Below are 21,938 nucleotides of genomic sequence, written 5' to 3'. Positions count from 1 at the left end.
GAAAGCAGAGGAACATTCTCAACAGATGCCGCTTTATAAAGTCAGCTTTATAGAGAACATTACATTTCAACTTTGATTAAAGCATTTTGTCATTGTTCTGATCCATTCAATCTGGTTAACTAAATAAGATTCTCTGTGACATGATTGGGAAGGGGGAACAGCTAGGAAGGTTAGCATTGCAACCGTGTGAGAGTGCAGAATACCACAGTTACTCGGTCAGAGTGATTTACCAGTCTCGTGCCTTCAGTTATTTCAGATTTAGTATGATTTTAGGCAGAGAATTTGCAGGATATTGACTTAGCAATGAGCAAAGAATGGCTTTATATATGTCCATTTATTCACTAGACTGTCTGACTCAGTAACTCCTCTAAGCCAGCTCAATGGAATATGTCATCAGCATTCTTAATTGAGACAAAATATTTTTCTCTTTCTCCTGGCTTCCGCCATCTATTTTGGTGGTGTGAGCAACTTTCAAAAATACTGAGTTTTTATTGACTGACACACTGGCGTCAGCTAAATAATCACACGTTCTGCTTGATGCCCACACTGGCCTGTTGGCCTCCTATGTAAGCAGTTCACTGGAATCAAGGACAGGTTAGGAAATGTGATTTTGTTTGCGGTATTTCAGAAAGCAGGCAAGAGAGTTTAGTTGAGGGGAAAGCCACTACCTGTATCACCATAACAAAAATCTGCTGTCATTTTCTGCTAGATTGCATCATCCCTATTCCCTTTTCCACCGGGGATCGGCACTTTGCATGTTAAAACCATTTGGCAGCAAAGGCAAATTAACCTTTGAAATCACCGGCTGACTAGTGGCAATGAGAAGGAATTGCAATGGGAACATTAATGGCAGCGAGTTTACCATCGTGGCAATGATATCTTTTATTCATGCTGTTTCCTGTATGGTTGCTTCTCGCTCACCAGAATCAATAAGTTATGTGATAAGATCTATCTGTTTTCCCCAGTTTGGCACTGGTTCTGCCGCCATATGGTTCCTACTACATCAAAGCCAAGTTAGACGAGGTTATCACCCAGGCGAAACGTAAGTATTGGGAGGGGCTCAAGCTGACCAGTTAATGCATGCCAAAGTATTGATGCAGTAAAGTAATAAAAGATCTTAAGATAAATATTTTGAAAGTTTCTGAAACAGTAAGAAGTAGGTTATCAGATAGATGTCCTTCATAGTGTGAAGCAATGATTCTAAAGCATCAGAGAAACAAACATGCAAGGATGTAAATGACTGCATGGTTTGAATCTGCAAGAGTGCTCATTTTCTTTCTATGTCACAGTTCCGTTATTGAATATGCACAATTTCCCTTGCCATGTAATTTTTAGAATCATTGTACAGCTGTACCTTCTGGTTCTATGCATCCATTAAAAGGTCTGTTTATTTCTTCTGATTAATGGATTTTTTTGCATGTTTGTATAAATAATTTAATAGTATGGGAGAGAAACAAAACCCTGCTTTTGATTCATTGAAATATTGGCCCGGATTTTGCGATAAGAATAATGGTGAGGCTATTTAACAGCTCACTGCTGTTAAAGAGTAAATCGGACAGCTACTTCCAGCGACCGCACATGCGCAGTTAAACACGGAACATAAGAACATAAGAAATAGGAGCAAGAGTAGGCCATATGGCCCCTCGAGCCTGCTCCATCATTTAATACGATCATGGCTGATCTAATCACGGACTCAGGTCCACTTCCCTGCCCGCTCCCCATAACCCCTTATTCCCTTAACGTTTTAGGAACTGTATATCTCTGTCTTAAATTTATTCAATGATCCAGCTTCCACAGCTCTCTGGGCAGCGAATTCCATAGATTTACAACCCTCAGAGAGAAGAAATTCCTCCTTATCTCAGTTTTAATAGGTGGCCCCTTATTCTAAGATTATGCCCCCTAGTTCCAGTCTCCCCTATCAGTGGAAACATCCTCTCTGCATCCACCTTGTCAAGCCCCATCATAATTTTATACGTTTCGATAAGATCACCTCTCATTCTTCTGAATTCCAATGAGTAGAGGCCCTACCTACTCAATCTTTCCTTATAAGTCAACCCCCTCATCTCCGGAATCAACCTCGTGAATCTTCTCTGAACTGCCTCCAAAGCAAATATAGCCTTTCTTAAATTTAAATCAGAAGGTTGCTGTCCAATTTGTCCTGCCCCTTCACAAGCTTCGCTACATCGGTTTCAGCATTCAAACACATGTCGGGCCTGACATGGCGATACTTACCCACTAATCACACCAGAAAATGTTAGGCATTGTCCATTCAAGTGTAAGTGAATTTTAATGGCATGATATGTTTTAATTATGACTAAACAACCTCTCTGGCACTGAAAAATTTACTATTACATGTGCGGAGTCTCCCTTCGTCAAACTTTAAATATTGTTGGAGATTTTAAAACATTAAAAAGATGAAATACTTTTTTTTAACTTTTTCTTTCTGTCTCTTACCTATCTTTCCCTCTCTTTATTTTGCTTTCTGTGCCTGAGTAGATATTGAATTCAACATTCTAACTTACACTTCCTGGTTTAGAATCTGCATGCCTCAGTAAGGATTCTTCAATCTGATTGGTTGAAGCGACACGCCGTTCGTTGCCCTTTCCGCACAGGTCCCAGATCCCCTGTAGAGGGCGCTGGGCTGTTTTGACTGTTGCTAACAGCAAATCGCAATGTAAAAGCCCACAGAACGTCTGTGGGCAAGTGTAAGCATAGTGAACAGCCTGTGCCGTTTGTTAATAGCTGACCGCTAAATTCGGGCCATTGTATTCAAAAAAAATGAGTTTGCCCCTCAATGGAATTTCTTTGCAAGTTTAATTTGACTTGTATCTGAATCAATTTCACAGAAGTAATACAAGTCTCACCCACCCATTTCCCTTGTGCTAGTTTATCTTGTTGTTTTATCTTGCAACATAATTCTTTATTGCACTTTAACATTTAAAAAAAAGTTGCAAAGAAATAAAATAAAATGACAATTCCCCACTTGCATGTGTGATATTTGAAACCTGTTAGCAGCCTGGATGGCATAGTCTTAAGCATGCGCTAATTTCCCACCCCTTTTATACCCAGCATATTCATTTGGCACAGAGTGCCGTTTAGCCTTGTGTTCCAAAGGCCCATTTACATCATGCTTGGCTAAACAAAGACCCTGGCACCTTCGGCACGTGTGAGCAGCAAGATTTGGGCAAAATAATTCACTTGTTAACCTTTAACCCATACATTTTCCGAGCCTGTGACTATAAATATAAATTTAGTAATGGTTTGTCATGCAGATAAGGCATGACGGAAAACTAAACCACAGGAAGCTTATAAAGTGATAATCACAGATGTTTCAAATTTCCTGTTCTAGGTGACTAATGCTACATCCCTCCTTTTAAATGTATCTCCAGCATCCTTTCATACAAGACGTGCACAGGCAAAGATTGACCATACACAACCCAAGAAATGAATGTCTTTCCATGGCTGACCACAAAAAATCTATACTAAAAGGGAAAAGGGAAGCTGTCTTAAAACTACACTGAAACCATTGGAAACTTCTGCCCCCTTATTCCTAGGATCTGCAAATATATTTGTGGCATTATGTTAAGTGATAGTATAACTCCACAAAGGTGTCTTCTCCAGAGTGATGCTTTAGTGGGGCTGGGCTGAGGATGGCTGTTTGTCACAAAATTCTTGGAATTCTATCTGTCGCCCATTTTGTCATTAGTCGAGGTTTCTTTGGGGCTGTTTGTCCCATCACAACAGCATCCTCCCACTGCCATTGATGGGAAAGATTAAAATACATTTGGGGAGAAATTCAACTCACAGCTGCCCATTTGGTGCTTGTAAAATGGCCGCTCAGCCTCCCAATTTCGTATTGCAATCTGGAAGTGTGCTGGATGACATGTTGGCTCAGGTGATTTAAATACGCCATTTTTAGGACCACAAATGCAAAATGCAGCTACAAATGGAGCTTGTTACAATTAGCTATAATAGGTGTTGGGCAGCTAACCAGTGGTCCCTGAAGAGACCGGAGGCTGCTCAAAAAGTGGCACCAGACATTTTCAGTTTTTGTTGGTGTGGGCCCAAGAGAAGCGGGTGAATTGTTCCTGGGCCTAACAATGAACTCCAGCCCACTGCCAGCATATTTGAGCCACGCTTCACCACACCCTCCCCTCCCCGCCCCACCCCCTATACGGATAGTCTATTCTCCCCCCCCCCACACCATTCCTCCGCCCCCCCCAATACGGAATAGTCTATTCTCCCCCCCCCCCCCATCCCCGACCCACCATTTCCCAGCCGCTCCCCCCACCCCTGACCCGACTTGCAGGTTAGCTCCATGTAACAGCCAGACAATTTTGCGCCCTCCCCAACTGGTGGGCTTCATCTTTGACCCCTGTTTTGTGCTCACAACTTATTGGCAGCATTTAACTGAGGCCTCAAAAACAAATTTGGCTTGGGCCTTGAGCCGACACAGTCTGGCATGCGGAACATTCGCTCCACCGACTTCATGCCTGTTTTGGTTACAAGTTGAATTCCTCCCTTTCTGTAATTTTAAGATGCCACTTATTAGTTAATGCCATTCAATGGCAGTGTTGTAATAATGTTTTGCCCATGGCTAGATTTAATTTGTAACAAGTTAACTCATTTTTTCTCCAGCCGTTTTTGGTTTCTCTGTGCTGTGCATTTTATGGTCAAAAAGAAAGGCAATCTGCACTAAGGCCTCGACAATGACCAGGCCTGGGAACTACTCTACTTTGCATTATAATTTCCTCCATTGGTGCTTCTCTACAACACTATGAATGAGATCAGGAGCTGAATAAGGTAGAATTGAAAGTCCAGTCTGTGACATGGCCCTGTCTGTTGGTGCTCCAACATGCTGCCCCACAACATCATGTCATTGTCATACAACTGCTCATAAACTGATGAAGAATATCAATTTTTATCAGGAGATTCATCATAAATTCCTGCTATTATTGTGAAATGAATTCAGTCGGAAGGAGCTGATTGGGCTGGATTTACAGCCCTATCCAGTCTAGTGGAACAACAGAGATGTTATAAATTATGGGGGGAATACCAAAAAGCAATTGGATAGGGATAAGATGAGAAGAAAATCACTAAACAGCATGATACATTGTGTACCTATTATATTTTATTGTTCTGGGTCGCATTCAAAAGACGATGTTGCTATTGGAAACAGCCTTGCGTTGTCCAGGCAGTTCAGTAGAAATGTAAATACGCACACGCAGGTCAGCAACAGCTTTAGAATTTAAAAATACCATTTACAGAGCATGTGTAAGTTCAGCAGAATAATCCGCTATAATTCAAACTACAACTCCCCTGGAGATTTGTGTTTCTATGCATTTCTTTCTTCCTTGTGTAGGCCTGAATCTTTGTGCACTTTTAAAGGACTGTTGGTCTGTAAGACATTAAGGAAGATTATTGATCACTATCTAAGAAAACAAATTTTTTTAAACAAATTGGTATCCAAAAATAATAAAAAGTAATGATTTGTCATGACGACGAGAGACATTGGGCCATATGTTCTGCACCTCATGCTACTGTATCCATTTTGCAAACCACTATTTCTACATTTTATTGAAGAACATTATTTGAGGGAAGCTAAAGGTCCTTCACTTCTCAAAGAGTTGCAATGCCTCTCATTATAGTTAATACTGTGCATGCTATTGCCCGAGCCGAGGGCCTTGGGTATAACCAGACTTGTATAACCTTTGTGTTGAGATACATTTGTTGCTCAGTAAACAGACCTTTAAATGATACAGCTTCTCGAAGGTAACGTTAATGGTGATCACATACAGTTTTTCAGTCTGCAAGCGAGTGTGTCTTTTTTCAGACTTCTACTGTGCATTAAGTCTCCCAGTATAGCACAATATTTTTATTCAAGCACTCGTTGAATAAAATATTGTTTATAATCCCTTCTACTTCACCCTTTTTCCTGTTCCCTGCTTTCTCTTTCTGATGGATTCTGACAGCCAAAAGCAAGGGCAAGTATCTTTTTGTTGGTCAATTTCCTCATTGTATTGTCTTTATAGAGTATACTGTAATGCACTAGTGCTCCTATCCCTGTTGGATATTTTCCTGTGTTTATCGTATCTGATCTTTATTAGCTCTTGGTGTCCATTATCATTACATTAATAGCTTTAGCTTACTTTATATGAATTACTGCTTGCTGTCTGTTTATTTTCTATAATGCTGCACTATGCAAAAAGAATTGGTCGATGAATAATTATTTTTGCTGTTTTGGTAAGAGAAGTTCTGTCCAAACTGTTCCATGTCAAGGTCTGGCTACCTAAAGGGCTACAAATGGAAGTAATAATGAGCATCTTAACAATTGTTTCTTTTCAGACTTAGAATCAATAATGCCCGATAACTTCGACACTACAGGATATGTGTATCTCGCACCAAGGTAGCTCAGTTTAATGCTTCGTTGTGAGAGCGCATGTAAAGCATGACTGTTTGGTGGAGGAGGGGCTTGATTTGCTGTGACTTGGGAGCTCCTGGCACTGGAATAACTGCTTTTAAAGTAATCCGGACTGGTGCCAACTTGAGGAGATCGCTGGGTTTTGGACAGGAGTTAAAAATGTTGACGTTTAGCCTATGGTGAAGAACTTCCATTTCTGGCCTGCTTCTCATCCATCCTGTTTCAGCGACATTCAGTAGGTTTAAATCCCAAAGAAAGAAAACACATTTTTCACGAGCAAGGAATATTTTGAAAGCAGTCGTTCATTGAGTCCTCAATGGTCTTAGCATGTCCACACTTCCTAACTCTTGGTCTTGAGGACCTGAGGATTAACCAAAACATGCCGTGTTTTTTAACACAACAAATTTGAATTAATCCGTAAGTGTTGATTTAAATAAAAATGGCCTCTGACAATCTATTAATACATTGAGATCATTTGTTCGCTCCAATCGTTTTTCTTTAGCCAGTCATATACCAACACAAAAAAGCCTGTGGTTGTGAATTAAAGTCCTGACTTTATTAGTTTGTCTGAAAAAAGTGCAGAAATAAAAATGGCAAAAAAGGTGAAAAGGCAGATGGGAAGAAAATGAAAAGATATAAAATAGAGGAAAAATCAAAACACAAAAGCGGTAAACGAGCCAAAGAAGGAAAAGTAAAAATACATTTGAACGGCATTCGTAGCATCGTTTAAGAAACAAACAGTCGTCTGGTTGTCGAGGGTGATCGTTCACAGTCTGGATCCTGATAGCAATTCGTGAATCGTCTTCCTGGACCAATCACTTAAGAATGACACAAAGGTCACCTGGAACCGAGAGAGGTTAACATTTTAGATGGGACCTTTGCCACAATTATATTAAGTCAGCAGTGCATGCATAGCATGTAAAAGTGGCAATTCAGCTTTGCTGAAGTAATATAAACTGAAAACATTACAACACAATGGGGGTTCTTTCATAACAAGACGAGCACTAAATTATAAATATGAATAAGAAATTGATCTGTTGCAAGAGACTTGTTAACTAGTTTCCACAACTATTTACCATTAAACTGAGGAATTGTTGGAATGAAATATTTAAATTGACAGCATATGTCAAGCACACAGGGAAATCTGTGAATTATATTCACAAACGTCCTTATTAAATAAGCAATAAGATGCGACAGAAGCCTTTCATAATTTCATTTAAATGTTTTCCTGTTCTAGCCTTCCGAGCAGCAGAAACTACACACAAGGGCCGGGCAAGCATTACCCTACTAGCAGAGTTCTGCAGACTAAAGCCAATATTCGAAACATGAGAACTTTATGAAAACACCTGCTTTCAATAGCTATTGCCTCGGGCTCGGGCTTTGCAGCCCTCAAAAAAACACTATCTAATTTCTCTTTATACTTTGGATCACCATAAGAAATAGGATAGAATGTTGTTTATTGGAACGTACTCTAATACAGTAGCAGTAATGTTGGCTTCAATACTGGAAAAATGCCTTGTCTATTATTCAGTGATTGCTGAGTGAGATGTTATGGGGAAACCTCACTTAAGTTAACTTTTCACTCACAAAACCATGTGGGTTTTCAGCAGAGATAGTCAGGGCTCCTCTGTTAGCCCAATGGGTGAATGTGCAGCTTGACCAAGAGGATCCCAGTTTTAATCCCTGCTCTGTAATGAGTCAACTGATCTTAACTGAGGGAGCCGTGAAAAGCTAAGACCTTACACTGGACTAAGGAAATCAGCCAGGTTTCCAGTTCCTGCGCACTATCCAGTGTTGGAAAGTGTGGTCGAGTGAAGACAGGGGTTGACAGGGCTGTGCTACCCTTCACAAATAGCATGTTGACTGTCTAGGTTCAAACATAGAAAAGTCACTTGAATAAGGTACGGGAGTGCTATTGACACCCATGGACCTGCACCTTAACATGAGCCATTACCTTCAGGACAGGAAGGGAAATAAATTAATTAGAAAATATGAATTTTGGCAATAAATAAACGCCATCTTTGTTACAGTCAGTGAGAAGTGATGGCCCTTGCAACAGGCCACAATGAATCAGATGCAGCAGAAAAGCACAACAAGGAACAACATCAATTGCTTTGCTGAAAAAAACACCCTGATGCTATATTCAAGGAGGAGAGTAGATTTGGATTTTAGATTGGCCAGTGGAATTTTCTAACTATAGTTGGCACCTTTTGAACCCAGCACTGACGGTGTTGTTCTGTAATCAATGTCTTTTGTGTGTTTTAGAGATTGCTGTGCTCTGTGTGCTGTGATGTGTAGAGCCGAGTCCGCTTCACGTGTCTTGTTGCCACCGCCTGGTTGTATGTGTTTTCTTCTCACAGTGACGATGTTTGTTTACATGTGGGAAGGCTGTTATAGTGTGCATGTGTTAACCATGCCTTTCAGGGAATACTGCAATGGACTGACTCATTCAATCAACAATACAGCATTCCTGGAGAACTTTATCCATTTTATTGACCGCCAAACTCCAAATTCTCCAAACTGTGAGTACCATTCGTCATTGTCTGTGGTGTAGAACTCCAAATATTCAAAGTGCTTTTGTTGAGTTTGTGAAGAACCTGTCAAGGGATCAAGGCCCACATTGCAAGACCACAAAGAGTAAAAGCACTTGGGGAGAAGATGATTAATCAAGCAGTGGTTAGTAAAAAAAAACAAGACTTGGTCTTATGAGCCTGTAGAGGAAAGGAAGAGGTGTTATATCCCCCATACACCTTCATATACAGTTTGCTGCAGTTAGCAGAATTCCAACCACTGCTGGATCATGTTATTAATGATTTTGTGCACAACGGTATTGTAGTGGATTACTCACACACTGTTTCAGACCATCGGGGTAGGAATTGTACCCTTCACCTTTATGGAGTAGAACTCAGGCATATGTGGATATTTGCACCTTGCTGCTACAGCACAAAAAGGTACAAAAGAATGGACTAGCTGATTAAGAACAGTCGAGGTAACCACATGCTACATATGAACCGACAGGTTTGAATAACATTAGGCAATCTTGCCCGAAACTCAGACAGGAGAAAACAGATTCTTGTGAATCACAATGCTCAGATGCAATAGGAGCATCAGTTCTGAACGCCAGGAGAGAAAAAAAAAATCAAAAGTTATTTCCTGACAAGCAGATGCGATTCTGCCTCCTGAATATGTACTTGGCATTCTAAAGAAATCTTCCAAGCCTGCAGTCCTAACATGGTGGAAAGGGAAGACAATTTTGCTAATCATTTAATTTGCACAACCAATTGATAGAGAATATGCTGAGACATAAGGTACCATTTCAAAAAATTATGCTGTATTTATCATTTTGTTTCCTGGAATGGTTATACCTTTGCACAAAATATATTAGATCTCATTTTATTCAAGTGAGTGAACATTACAGATTGTCTGAATTTTGAATGAACTTTATCAGTACAGACAGATATTCAGGATGGCCCTCGGACAAGTTAACATGATCATTGCAGACAGGTATGCAGACATGCACCGGTAGTTTAGTCATCTGGCTGTTTCTCTTTGCTAAGAAATAGCTTTGTTTTACTAAAAGTCTTGCATTTGATCCTGGCCATAAACAGCCAAGATTGCAGGCTATGATGGAGGGAGTAAGGAGGAGGTAATTGCCTTTGGAAGCAAAAATTTAGATTGCAAAATCTTCCAGACTTTTTATTCATTTTTTAAAGTTTGTTCTCAGGATATGAGCATTGCTAGCAATTATTGTCCACCACTAGTTGAGAAGGTAGTGATGGGCCGCATTCTTAAACCACTGCAGTCTCTGTGTTGTTAGGACTGCGATGAGGAGAAATTTCTTTACTCAGAGGGTTGTGAATCTTTTGAATTCTCTACTCCAGATGGTTGTGGATACTCAGTCGATGAGTATATTCAAGGCTGAGATCGTAGATTTTTGGGCACTAAGGGAATCAAAGGATATGGCGATAGGGCCAGAAAGTCGAGTTGATGTAGACGTTCAGCTGTGATCTTATTGAATGGCGGAGCAGGCTCGAGGGCCCTTATGGCCTACTCCTCCACCTATTTCTTGTGTTCTTATGTTAGATAGGGTGTTCCAGGATTTTGACCCAGCAACGATGAAGGATATAGTCGGGATGGTGTGCGACTTAAAGGTGAACTTGGAGGTGATGGTCTACCCATGCACCTGCTGCCCTTGTCTTTCTAGGTGGTGGAGGTCGCGGGTGTGGGTTCTGCTGTTGAAGAAGCTTTGCTGAGTTACTGCATCCTGTGAATAGTACACACGATAAAGGAGGGAGTGGATATTTAAGATGGTGGTTGGTGGGCTGCCAATCAAGCGGACTGTTTGTCCTGGATCGTGTCGAGCTTCTTGAGTGTTGCTGCATGGGTTAAGTGTTGACTAGATTCTGAGATTATGGTTCATGATACCGAATACTTCATTGTGCCCATGTCAATTTAAAACCCAGTCAAAGTGTCTAGCCAGACTCTGGATCACCCCTTGATTCCACCTGGGAGTATTGTGTATTAGCCTGTCCGGATTGGTGTCCTGGGGGGATGAGATCAAATATGTTAACATAAGAAATAGGAACAGGAGTAGGCCATACGGCCCCTCGAGCCTGCTCCCCAGTCAATAAGATCATGGCTGATCTGATCATGGACTCAGCTCCACTTCCCCACCCACTCCCCATAACCCCTTATCCCCTTATCGTTTAAGAAACTCTTTATTTTTGTCTTAAATTTATTCAATGTCCCAGCTTCCACAGCTCTCTGAGGCCGTGAATTCCACAGATTTACAACCCTCTGAGAGGAGAAATTCCTCCTCATCTCTGTTTTAAATGGGCAGCCCCGTATTCTAAGATCATGCCCTCTAGTTCTAGTCTCCCCCATCAGTGGAAACATCCTCTCTGCATCCACCTTGTTAAGCCCCCTCATAATCTTATACGTTTTGATAAGATCACCTCTCATTCTTCTGAATTCCAATGAATAGAGGCCCAACCTACTCAACCTTTCCTCATAAGTCAACCCTCTCATCCCCGGAATCAACCTAGTGAACCTTCTCTGAACTGCCTCCAAAGCAAGTATATCATTTCGTAAATATGGAAACCAAAACTGCACGCAGTATTTCAGGTGTGGCCTCACCAATACCCTGTATAGCTGTAGCAAGACTTCCCTGCTTTTATACTCCATCCCCTTTGCATAAAGGCCAAGATACCATTGGCCTTCCTGATCACTTGCTGTACCTGCATACTATCCTTTTGTGTTTCATGCACAAGTACCCCCAGGTCCGGCTGCACTGCGACACTTTGCAATCTTTCTCCATTTAAATAATAACTTGCTCTTTGATTATTTTCTGCCAAAGTGCATGACCTCACACTTTCCAACATTATACTCCATCTGCCAAATTTTTGCCCACTCACTTAGCCTGTCTATGTCCTTTTGCAGATTTTTTATGTCCTCGTCACACATTGCTTTTCCTCCCATCTTTGTATTATCAGCAAACTTGGCTATGTTACACTCAGTCCTTTCTTCCAAGTCGTTAATATAGATTGTAAATAGTTGGGGTCCCAGCACTGATCCCTGCGGCACCCCACTAGTTACTGGTTGCCAACCAGAGAATGAACCATTTATTCTGACTCTCTGTTTTCTGTTAGTTAGCCAATCCTCTATCCATGCTAATATATTACCCCCAACCCCGTGAACTTTTATCTTGTGCAGTAACCTTTTATGTGGCACCTTGTCAAATGCCTTCTGGAAGTCCAAATACACCACATCCACTAGTTCCCCTTTATCCATCCTGTTTGTTACATCCTCGAAGGACTCCAGCAAATTGTAGGGCCTTCTTCATCCAAACTGATCTGTGATATTTAAAAGCCTTATTAAAAATTGTTCTAAATTCTGTGTATGTTGGCCTGTTAACTGTTGTATAAGTTAAGCATCCTGAACTGTTGTACAAGTTAAGCATCCTGTGTGGTCTGTGGTCACAGTCCCTACTCAGAAAACACTGCCTGCACAATGTTCCAAATTGTCCAGTCTCTTGCACTAGTCAGTTGGATGAAGCCTAATGTTTACTCGTCCTAGTTCGAGCTAACAGTAAAGGTCAGTTCCGTTCGTAATGCAGACGGATAAACGCTGTTAAAGGACACGTGACGAGGTTGTGATTAGGATGGAACTGCAAATGAAACCACAAGCGAATTTTAATAAATATTCCATTTCACAGATATCTAAAAGGACTCTATAATTGCTGGTCTTGTAGTGTGTGTGATTTTTAAAAAAAATATTGAGATAGGATTTGAACTGATTTGAAAACTGGAGAATTCTTTAAGGGCAAATATAAACAAATTGGAAGGACAGGCTTTGTCTAATTGGTCCTTTAGCTCTCTCCAAGATTAAGGATGCAGGAAAAGCCATCACTTTTATTGAGTATTCACCAAGCTGGTTAATGTTGACTCACCGGAGTGACTGGGCTGGAAAAGGAAGAGAGATAATTTAGGAAAGTGAAAGGAAGAGAGACTGGACTGACAAAGAAAATAAGTGGTCTGGGATAGATTAGGAAAAAGAATAACTCCGCTGGGAACAACAAAATACTGAGCTCGGTAAAACAGAGCTTAGGTCATTGTTTTTTCCCCATCAGAAAACTTGCTCATCATGCTTTTCTCAAGTGCGTAATTTATAATATCACTTGAGATCTGCTATACGGCCATTTTTTGAGCTGTTAATCCTAATGTTTGCTCTCCTTCTGACCACTGCTTTTAGGCCTTTCCTTTGTACAAGTTAAAATAGCATGAGTGACACCTTCCATCACAAAGCCATTTTACACTTTTCCTCTTCGTCAACATCATGTGATCGAGATCTCACACTTGATAATAAGAAACATGTTGCTCTTTACTCAAGTGTGCTGGCTTCCAAACAGAAAAACAAATTAGGCACAATGAAGAAAATGCACGCAGTGAATGGATGACCTAGTTCATGTAACCCAGTGAGAATGTGGCCCTACTTGGTGTGATTGCCTTGATAAAAGTAGGGTAACACGCCTGCAAACACATCGCAGTAGTATGTTGTATATATTTCAAAAAAATGTAAGATGTAAGTTTGCAATTAGTGGCAATGAACTGGCACAGGGAGTCTTGGAAGACATGCCGAAGCATTTAAAAATAAAGCTAATAGAATGCTGAGAGAGAGTGCCAGAATAGTAGATTATAAGCCTGCAGAAATTGTACTGAGGCTTTGCACTGTGCTGGTCAGACTACACTTTGGCTGCTGTGCAACGGCCACCACACGTTAAAAACATCCACGTACAGGCACCTTCCATCCTTCAACATGTAGTTCGGGACTTGAAATATTAGGTCTTTCTTTGAAACATCTGTGAACTCATTCCTTTTTGGCGTGGAAGCAAGTCATCCTCGTTTCGAGGGACCGTCTAAGAAGAGAAGAAGAGAATGGTGTTCTGTTTTGGTGATATACTTGGATTAGAAAGTAGAAAAGAGCATCAAGATTAATCTCAAATATAAAAGAGTATATTAGAAAGAAAGCAATTAAGGGGGATAGGGCTAATCAAACTGTATAAATATATGAGCCAATATAGATAAAATAAACCATGATTATTGCATCACAATATGCAAACTAAGTAGGATCAGAAGACATAACTAGAAATTAACGAAATGTAAATGTGAAACAGATATCTGGAAAAGTGCTTTACCCAAAGAGTGGTTAGTGCTGGGAATAATGTGCCGGGGTAGAGGTGTTGCTGCCATTTCAGAAAGAAGGAGGAAGAAAGATCTGCATTTATATAGCACCTTTCACAATCTCAGGATGTCCTAAAGCGCTTTACAGCCAATACTTTTGAAGTGTAGTCCCTGTTGTAATGTAGGGAAACTCTAAAATAGAGTTGAATGCTGTGAGAGGAGAGTTAATGTGTTGGAAGAATGGGCTCTGATGAGTCGAATGACCTTTACATATGTCTAACTATGCATTAAGCTTTAAATCAGTAGGATTCAAACTTTACCAGACAAGGATTTGTTATTTTAAAAACGAAGCAAAGCCATCTCACATCAGCTTGAATTCAAAATGGATGCAATATCACTCCTGCCTGATATGAAGCCTCATTTTGTAAGTGCCAGATGGTTTATTCAGCTGCCTGAGAATTTAAAAAAACTTTGTGTGAGATCGTTCTTAGTAATAGGGGGAAATGTTTTCTTAATGTGAAAACTTTCCCATTTGGGGAGAAGAGCTTTTTTGTAACTGACTTCAGTACAATATACTGTGATGTGCAGTGAGCAGTGCAGCAGATCCAGTCTATTGACTGTGTGTCGCTCGCCACACTCGGAGACTGGACACTGCAGTATAACTGTGGCTTTAAGCAGAGTAAACGAAATGAATAGTTCTACTATTGAAGTTTGGAGCCACTTTAATCTTCATAAATTAAAATAAAAATTCTAGAAAAAAGGCAAAACAGAATTAATTATATTACTGATAATTGGATTTCAAGCTGTTTCCTTTCAGCTAAATAACAAAATGTCCCTTTTTACAATTAATTAATAACAAATGGTATCCAGTCTGACAATGGCAGAATAAAAGCTAGAAAATACAAGCACACAATTTGTTCAAGATGATTAATAGATTCTGTACAATTGTTTTAATTCTTCTGAACCCAACAAAGCTATTTTAAACATCAAAGAAATTATCGTTTGCCTGTAAGATAAATACCATGGCTTATGGGAAGTACATAATCATGCATTGAAAAGTTCTCTGTTCAGGCAGTAATATTTAAAATATCTTAATTTTACAACTAAATATCATTGTTCCAAGCATAATACAAACCAATTAGCCTGCCATATCCAATTTTAAATATTATGGGCTGGATTTTCGGTTGTTGTTAACATCTCAATTAGCAGCCGGGAGAGGGGGGGGGGGGTGCATTAATGGGAGCGTAAGAGGTCAACGACCAGGAGCAGAGCTTTTAGTGCCCCGACCGAAAATTCATTAGAGGCTCACCGGGGGCGTAAACCGTTAGCGCCTGGCTGCTGACAATCACTCTGATCCTGATGTATTCCTGGTGCAACACCTACGCTTGGTCCCCGGTCGTAAATTTGGTGCGGCTGCCTCATTTAGCGACAGCCAATAATCAAGTCTGAAAAAACAGTCGGTACAGCCTTTCAGAGGTGTTAAATGGTGACCACTTGAAGGGATGAGGAAGCGCTTCCCTTGGAGGTCACAATCACTGCAACATTTACACATAGCACGGTGTGTGAGCCTCCGAGTTTGCAGTCGGCAGACAGACATAACAGTACCGGTTGGAAAGGAATGATTTTGAAAATTGTAATGGGTGCCTTCCTTCCTTCCTTCCTCCCCTCCCCTCCCCTCCCTCTCTCCAGTAAAACTGGCACGTGCTCTTACCAGTCCCGTCCTCAAATGCCAAATGGCGCCCTATGGACATCAAAGGACCCCTATTTGCATATTAAAAGAGACCTACTGCCTGGATTAGGCGTTCACTTTGGATGTCCTGCAGCAGGCCCCTGTAAAGAAAGGGGCCAGAGCGTCGATGTTAATGGGGCAGTAAATCCACTGACCCCATTAAATCCACCGACCCCATGATGAGGGCCCCTCGTGCTTAGCTTTGGTGCAAGGCTGAACCACACCCCACCGGCAAAGTGTGAATGAACCGCTAATCCTCAATGTGCACATCAGTAAATTTAAATGTGTCCTGTCCTGTGTAACCATATCAACAGCAGGCCTTTATCAAACGTTATTTGGATTATAGTATTGAGAGGAGCCAGGAGCAAACTATTAAGCTTCCTGTTGCTGAAAGAAGGAACATTTTCAGCGATGTTGTTTAAGGATAAATTTGTGTGTCAGATTCCCTACATCGAGTTAATATTTATGATGAGGTTATTTATTGTTTCTGCTGGAAATTAAATATTCTTCTAACCCTTAATCAACAAAAAAAAATCATAACTTTGGGGGAGCTTGAAAGGACCGCTGGGAAATATAGACTCCTAGAAACCTGCCTGAGAGCCGACAATGTGTGCGTGTGTCAGGTGGGAACATTGGGCAGGAGAAGGGGGGGTTATCTAGGGAGATGTGTATGTTTAGTTCTACCATTTGATATTGGGTTAATTGGAATAACCACTCAGCAAACAAATCAAAACTAGGAACTCCTTTCGGAAAAGGAGACTACTGGTTAAATGTTGTAGATTCCACAATTTAAGGTGCTGCAATTTAACCTTGAAGCAGAAACAAATAAGTCATTGTGACTTTGTCAGATTTATCGTTCTGCTTTTCCTTCATGAAATTCTGCTCCCATGCTAAAATAGATACGTGACAGCATCCATCGAGTTTCCAACTTTCGCTTGTTGGATTATAAAGTTGTAGATTGCTGGTTGTGTCTCTGAGAGTATGGAAAGAAGTCAAAATGGCAAATCAGTCTTTCGGGTGAATGAAGTCAGAGAAACAGGAGAAGCCCAATGTAAAAAAAGTGGGCCAGTTGCCCTGAGGAGCCATGATGCAATTTGTGAAATCTGAGCCCAGTCAGGCTCTTCTAAACTGCCTGCAGTGGTCTGGTTGGGTTCAGGTTTCTCGCTTCCCAAATAACATTGGGGAAACATTGTGGTCCCCATGCTCACAAATGCCTCATTTGTGTTTACAAGAGACCTGCATTTTCTCAGGGGTTTCATTCGAAGCAGATGAAAGGAGAATTTCTTCCGCTGCATGAACATAAATAGCTGCTGATTCATCTCCGTTGTCAGAAAATTAGAAAGGTAGCAACCTCCACATGGCATTTACTTATTTAATTATAGTTTTATATCATGTTTTGCACCATGCAGCTTAGTTCACATGTCAGCCCTCGTGACGCATGAAGTTTCCATTCCTACATTTCACTGAATTCAGATTCAGTTGCCTTCGAAGATATTATTAAACATTTATTATTGGGCTTAATTTGCTCATGAATTATTGTGACAGTCTTAATAAGCATTAATTATCTATCCATGATAAATTAAAATTCTTCTTGTGATGCTTTCTCTGTCATGATTTTCTGTTACACTGGCCCCAAGTTTCCACATGCGGCGAAAAAGGCGCCCCTCAGAGCTGGGCGCCTGTTTTTCGTGCCGAAAACGGCGCCTGAAAAAAAATGCGATATTCTCGAGCTCCTTGGAGCTCGATGTCTGCTTGGCGCGGCGCGCAGGGGGCGGAGCCTACCACTCGCGCCGATTTTGTAAGTAGGAGGGGGCGGGTACAATTTAAATGAGGTTTCTTGATGCCGGCAACCCTGCACGTGCGCGTTGGAGCGTTCGGGCACGCGCAGTCTGAAGTAAACATTGGCACTCGGCCATTTTTAAAAGTGCTGCAGAAAAAGTGAAAATTTGTTTCTTGGACCCCTGCAAAGGCTTGTATTTTAATTTTCTTGATATTTCTGTGTGTAAGGGAGTGCTTTTAGCAGCACTGCTGAATAAATCACCTGCTGAAATCAGTGAGTTCAGCTTTTCACTGCTAAACTTGCAGAACCGGTGTCTGCAAATTAAGGACTGTGTGTTTGGAGAAATAAAAGTGCCAATTCAACTTTGCAATGGATCAACTTCCATCAAGAACAAAGAATTTCTTGCATGAGGAAGCAAACCATTGCATAATATGTGGTGCACCCATTCTGCAAATTTAAATATAAAGATGTCGATGTGGCTGCCTCTCCCTGTCCAAATGGCCTCAGTCCCCCTCACAGCTCGAAGGCTGCTGCTGTATCTTTGGCTGCCGGCCAGCCACTGACGCCACCCCTAAAGCGTGGCCGAATGGCCTCAAGAACCTTAATGAGCTGCTTGTGTCAGGTGTTCATTCTTTGGCTCCCGGCCAGCCACTGACGCCGCTGCAATCCCATGGCCGAATGGCCTCAAGTCCGTCCGGGTACTGCATCTTCGCGGGGAATGAAGGCCTGCCTCAAGCACCGCAGCTCAGCTCGAAGGCTGCTTGCTGCTTGCTGCTTGCTGCCTGCCCCTGTCGCCGAGACACTGGCGCCACACCCCTGCCTGAAAGGCCTGCCTGAAGCACTTTCACACAGGTAGGAACATGGTTTATTTAATCTTTTCTTTGCTTATAAATTTTTATTCAGGTTGGATTTATTTGTATAATATTTGTATAAGTATAACTAAGGATTGATTGTAGAATTTAATGACTTCCCTTCCCCCCACTCCGCCCCCCCCCCACCTCATTCCCGACGCCTAATTTGTAACCTGCGCCTGATTTTTTTAAGTGTAGACAAGGTTTTTTCAACCGTACAAAAATCTTCACTTGCTCCATTCTAAGTTAGTTTGGAGTACGTTTTCACTGTGGAAACTTTCAAATCAGGCGTCAGTGGCCGGACACGCCCCCTTCTGAAAAAAAAATTCAGTTCCAAAGTGAAACTGTTCTACCTGACTAGAACTGCAGAAAACTAAATGTGGAGAATTCCGATTTCTAAAATACTCCGTTCTACACCAGTTGCTCCTAAAAAATCAGGAGCAAATCATGTGGAAACTTGGGGCCACTATTTCCACCATACTGTTGTTGTCACACTTTTCTGTAATGCTAACGTATTTCTATTGATTTTACTTGCCTCTGGTTCAGTCCTCCATCTTTGGTCTCCAAGGTAGGTGCTGCTGCTCCTTAACTTTGAAATCTCCGGGTGGCAGTGACAGTAGACATTTACTGTCTGACTCCAGAGACTTGAACACCCCAGTGCAGTACTGAGGGAGTGCTGCACTGTCGGAGGTGCCGTCTTTCAGATGAGATGTTAAACCGAGGCCCCGTCTGCTCTCTCAGGAGGACATAAAACATCCCACGGCACTAAAAGCAGGGAAGTTATCCCTGGTGTCCTGGCCAATATTTATTCCTCCATCAACATGACAAAAACAGATGATTTGGTCATTATCACATTGCTGTTTGTGGGAGCTTGCTGTACGCAAATTAGCTGCTGTGTTTCCTACATTACAACAGTGACGACACTACAAAAGTACTTAATTGGCTGTAAAGCACTTTGGGATGTCCTGAGGTTGTGAAAGGGGCTATATAAATGCAAATCTTTCTTTGTGGGGAGACAGGAGAGAGAGCGAAGCAGAAATGAAGAGAACTGAAGCAAACTAGAAATGGACACAAAGCAAAGTACATTAATAATCAAGAGAATTCGATAAAGAGAAAGTGAACCAGATAGAGAAAGAACCAGATCAGAAGAAGATGAACCAGAAAAAGACAGAAGGTGAAGCAGACAATGAGATATAAGTATGAAACTGGAAATGGAGAGAGAGAGAACACAAAACAAGGGGAGAGGAACAAACCGAGGGAGAGAGGACACAAACCAAGGGGAGAGAGAACACAAACCGAGGGGAGAGAGAACACAAATCGAGGAGAGAGAACACAAACCGAGGGAGAGAGGACACAAACCGAGGAGAGAGAGACAAACCGAGGGGAGAGAGAGCACAGACCGAGGGGAGAGGGACAAACCGAGGGGAAAGGGGACACAAACCGAGGGGGGAGAGAACACAAACCGAGGGGAGAGGGACAAACCGAGGGGAACGAGGACACAAACCGAGGGGAGAGAGAACACAAACCGAGGGGAAAGGGGACACAAACCAAGGGGAGAGAGAACACAAACCGAGGGGAGAGAGCACAAACCGAGGGGAGAGAGAGAGCACAGACCAAGGGGAGAGGGACAAACCGAGGGGAGAGAGAACACAAACCGAGGGGAGAGAGAACACAAACCGAGGGGAGAGAGAACACAAACCGAGGGAGAGAGAGCACAAACCGAGGGGAGAGAGAACACAAACCGAGGGGAGAGAGACAAACCGAGGGGAGAGAGACAAACCGAGGGGAGAGGGAACATAAACCGAGGGGAGAGGGACAAACCGAGGGGAGAGAGAATACAAACCGAGGGGAGAGAGAATACAAACCGAGGGGAGAGAGAGCACAAACCGAGGGGGAAGGGAGACAAACCCAGGGGAGAGAGAACACAAACTGAGGGGAGAGAGACAAACCGAGGGGGAGAGAGAGCACAAACCGAGGAGAGAGGGAACACAAACCGAGGGGAGAGGGAACACAAACCGAGGGGGGAGGGACAAACCGAGGGGAGAGAGAGCACAAACCGAGGGGAGAGTGAACACAAACCGAGGGAGAGAGACAAACCGAGGGGGGAGAGAGACAAACCGAGGGGGGAGAGAGACAAACCGAGGGGGAGGGACAAATCGAGGGGAGAGAGAACACAAACCGAGGGGGGAGAGAGACAAACCGAGGGGAGAGAGAGCACAAACCGAGGGGAGAGGGAGCACAAACCAGAAAAGGACAAAGAGGGAGCAGGGAGCATCAAGCGGAGAATGTGGGCGAGGAGTAGAGAGCATGTAAACCTGAAAAGTAAAGTGAGACATCGCAAGCCAGAAAAGGCGGAAGGGAGTGATAGAGCCCAAACAAAAAGAGAAGGCAAACTAGAGGGGTGGGGGGAAGAGCTGGAACTATAGGGGGAGGCAGAGAGAAATCGACAAGGGTGAGAAAGGAAGGGGACTATATAGGCAGAAGGAGGAGAGAAAAACTCACAATGCAAGCCGGCGCGAGAGATACACAGGAAGGAAGAGACAGAAGGAAGGAGCAGAGAAAGAAACTGAAAGGGCAGACTTGAAGAATCACAGGGGAAGAACACGAGATTAAAAATGGATGGTGAAAGGGGACAGAAACACAGAAGAGAAGACAGATGTACACAGGGAAAGTAAGAGATATACAGAAGGGGAAGGACTCCCAATATAACACTCACAGTATCTCCCAGACCACTACTCCGACACCAAAGGACCCTTAACCCACCCCCCACCTTTTTCTCCAATACTCCCACACACCTCTACTCCTCCCAAGGCCCACCATCTCTTTCCCACACCCCTGGACTATGATTTCAGCACTACTAAAATCATATTACTGCTCATCACCATGAACGGTATCACGGCAGATCCACTAGTGTGTTTACATTTTTCGAGGATTATTACCTCATTCAAAGAGAGACTGCACTGCAAAAGCATTCATTGTTCCAAAGTTACAAACTGTTTCAAAAAGAAAATAAGCAAAAGCAATTTCCTGCATAAAGGTTTGCATCCATTCTGAATTAAGTGGTTTGCTGTCCTGTCCTGTCCTCCAAATGAATGCTAAATGATGTAAAGTGAATAAAATTGAATTCGATTGCAGAATTTATTCATAAACCTTTGCAGCACAGAATCTACTTTGCAGCTTTCAAAATGCAGTTTTTTTTAGCGAAGACTTGTTAAATAAGGTGTAAATGTTAACTGCGAACAATGTATGAAATAGTAACTGATCCACAAGTCAAATTGACTGCTCTTTTTGCCATAATGTCCCTAACATGCAATTGTACAGTCGGTCCTCATCCCTTCCAAATAATGCATGCATACTCCATGGAGATACTTCTTAATTGGAATTGTAGATTCATGGAAATTGCATCTAGTTGGAAATACAAACCATCCTGGACTATGGGGAGACAGAAGATTCTTAATTTCAGTTGGTAGCTGTGAAA

At 42.1% G+C, this 21,938-nt stretch overlaps 1 protein-coding gene across 3 annotated transcripts in view; it reads left to right on the top strand.

Annotated features, from left to right (window-relative positions):
• LOC139278518 (voltage-dependent calcium channel subunit alpha-2/delta-1) overlaps positions 1-21,938 on the top strand; it is a 794,302-nt gene that overhangs the window by 667,696 nt on the left and 104,668 nt on the right. For all 3 annotated transcript variants that reach the window (XM_070897372.1, XM_070897370.1, XM_070897371.1), the window contains 3 exons: positions 966-1,042; positions 6,346-6,406; positions 8,846-8,943. In XM_070897372.1, coding sequence (XP_070753473.1) covers positions 966-1,042; positions 6,346-6,406; positions 8,846-8,943 — 236 coding nt within the window. The remainder of the gene's footprint in view (positions 1-965; positions 1,043-6,345; positions 6,407-8,845; positions 8,944-21,938) is intronic.

This window comes from Pristiophorus japonicus, chromosome 13 (genome assembly GCF_044704955.1).
Source record: "Pristiophorus japonicus isolate sPriJap1 chromosome 13, sPriJap1.hap1, whole genome shotgun sequence".
In the NCBI taxonomy this organism is placed as follows: Eukaryota; Metazoa; Chordata; class Chondrichthyes; family Pristiophoridae; genus Pristiophorus; species Pristiophorus japonicus.
This window is presented reverse-complemented; position numbering and strand designations above follow the sequence as displayed.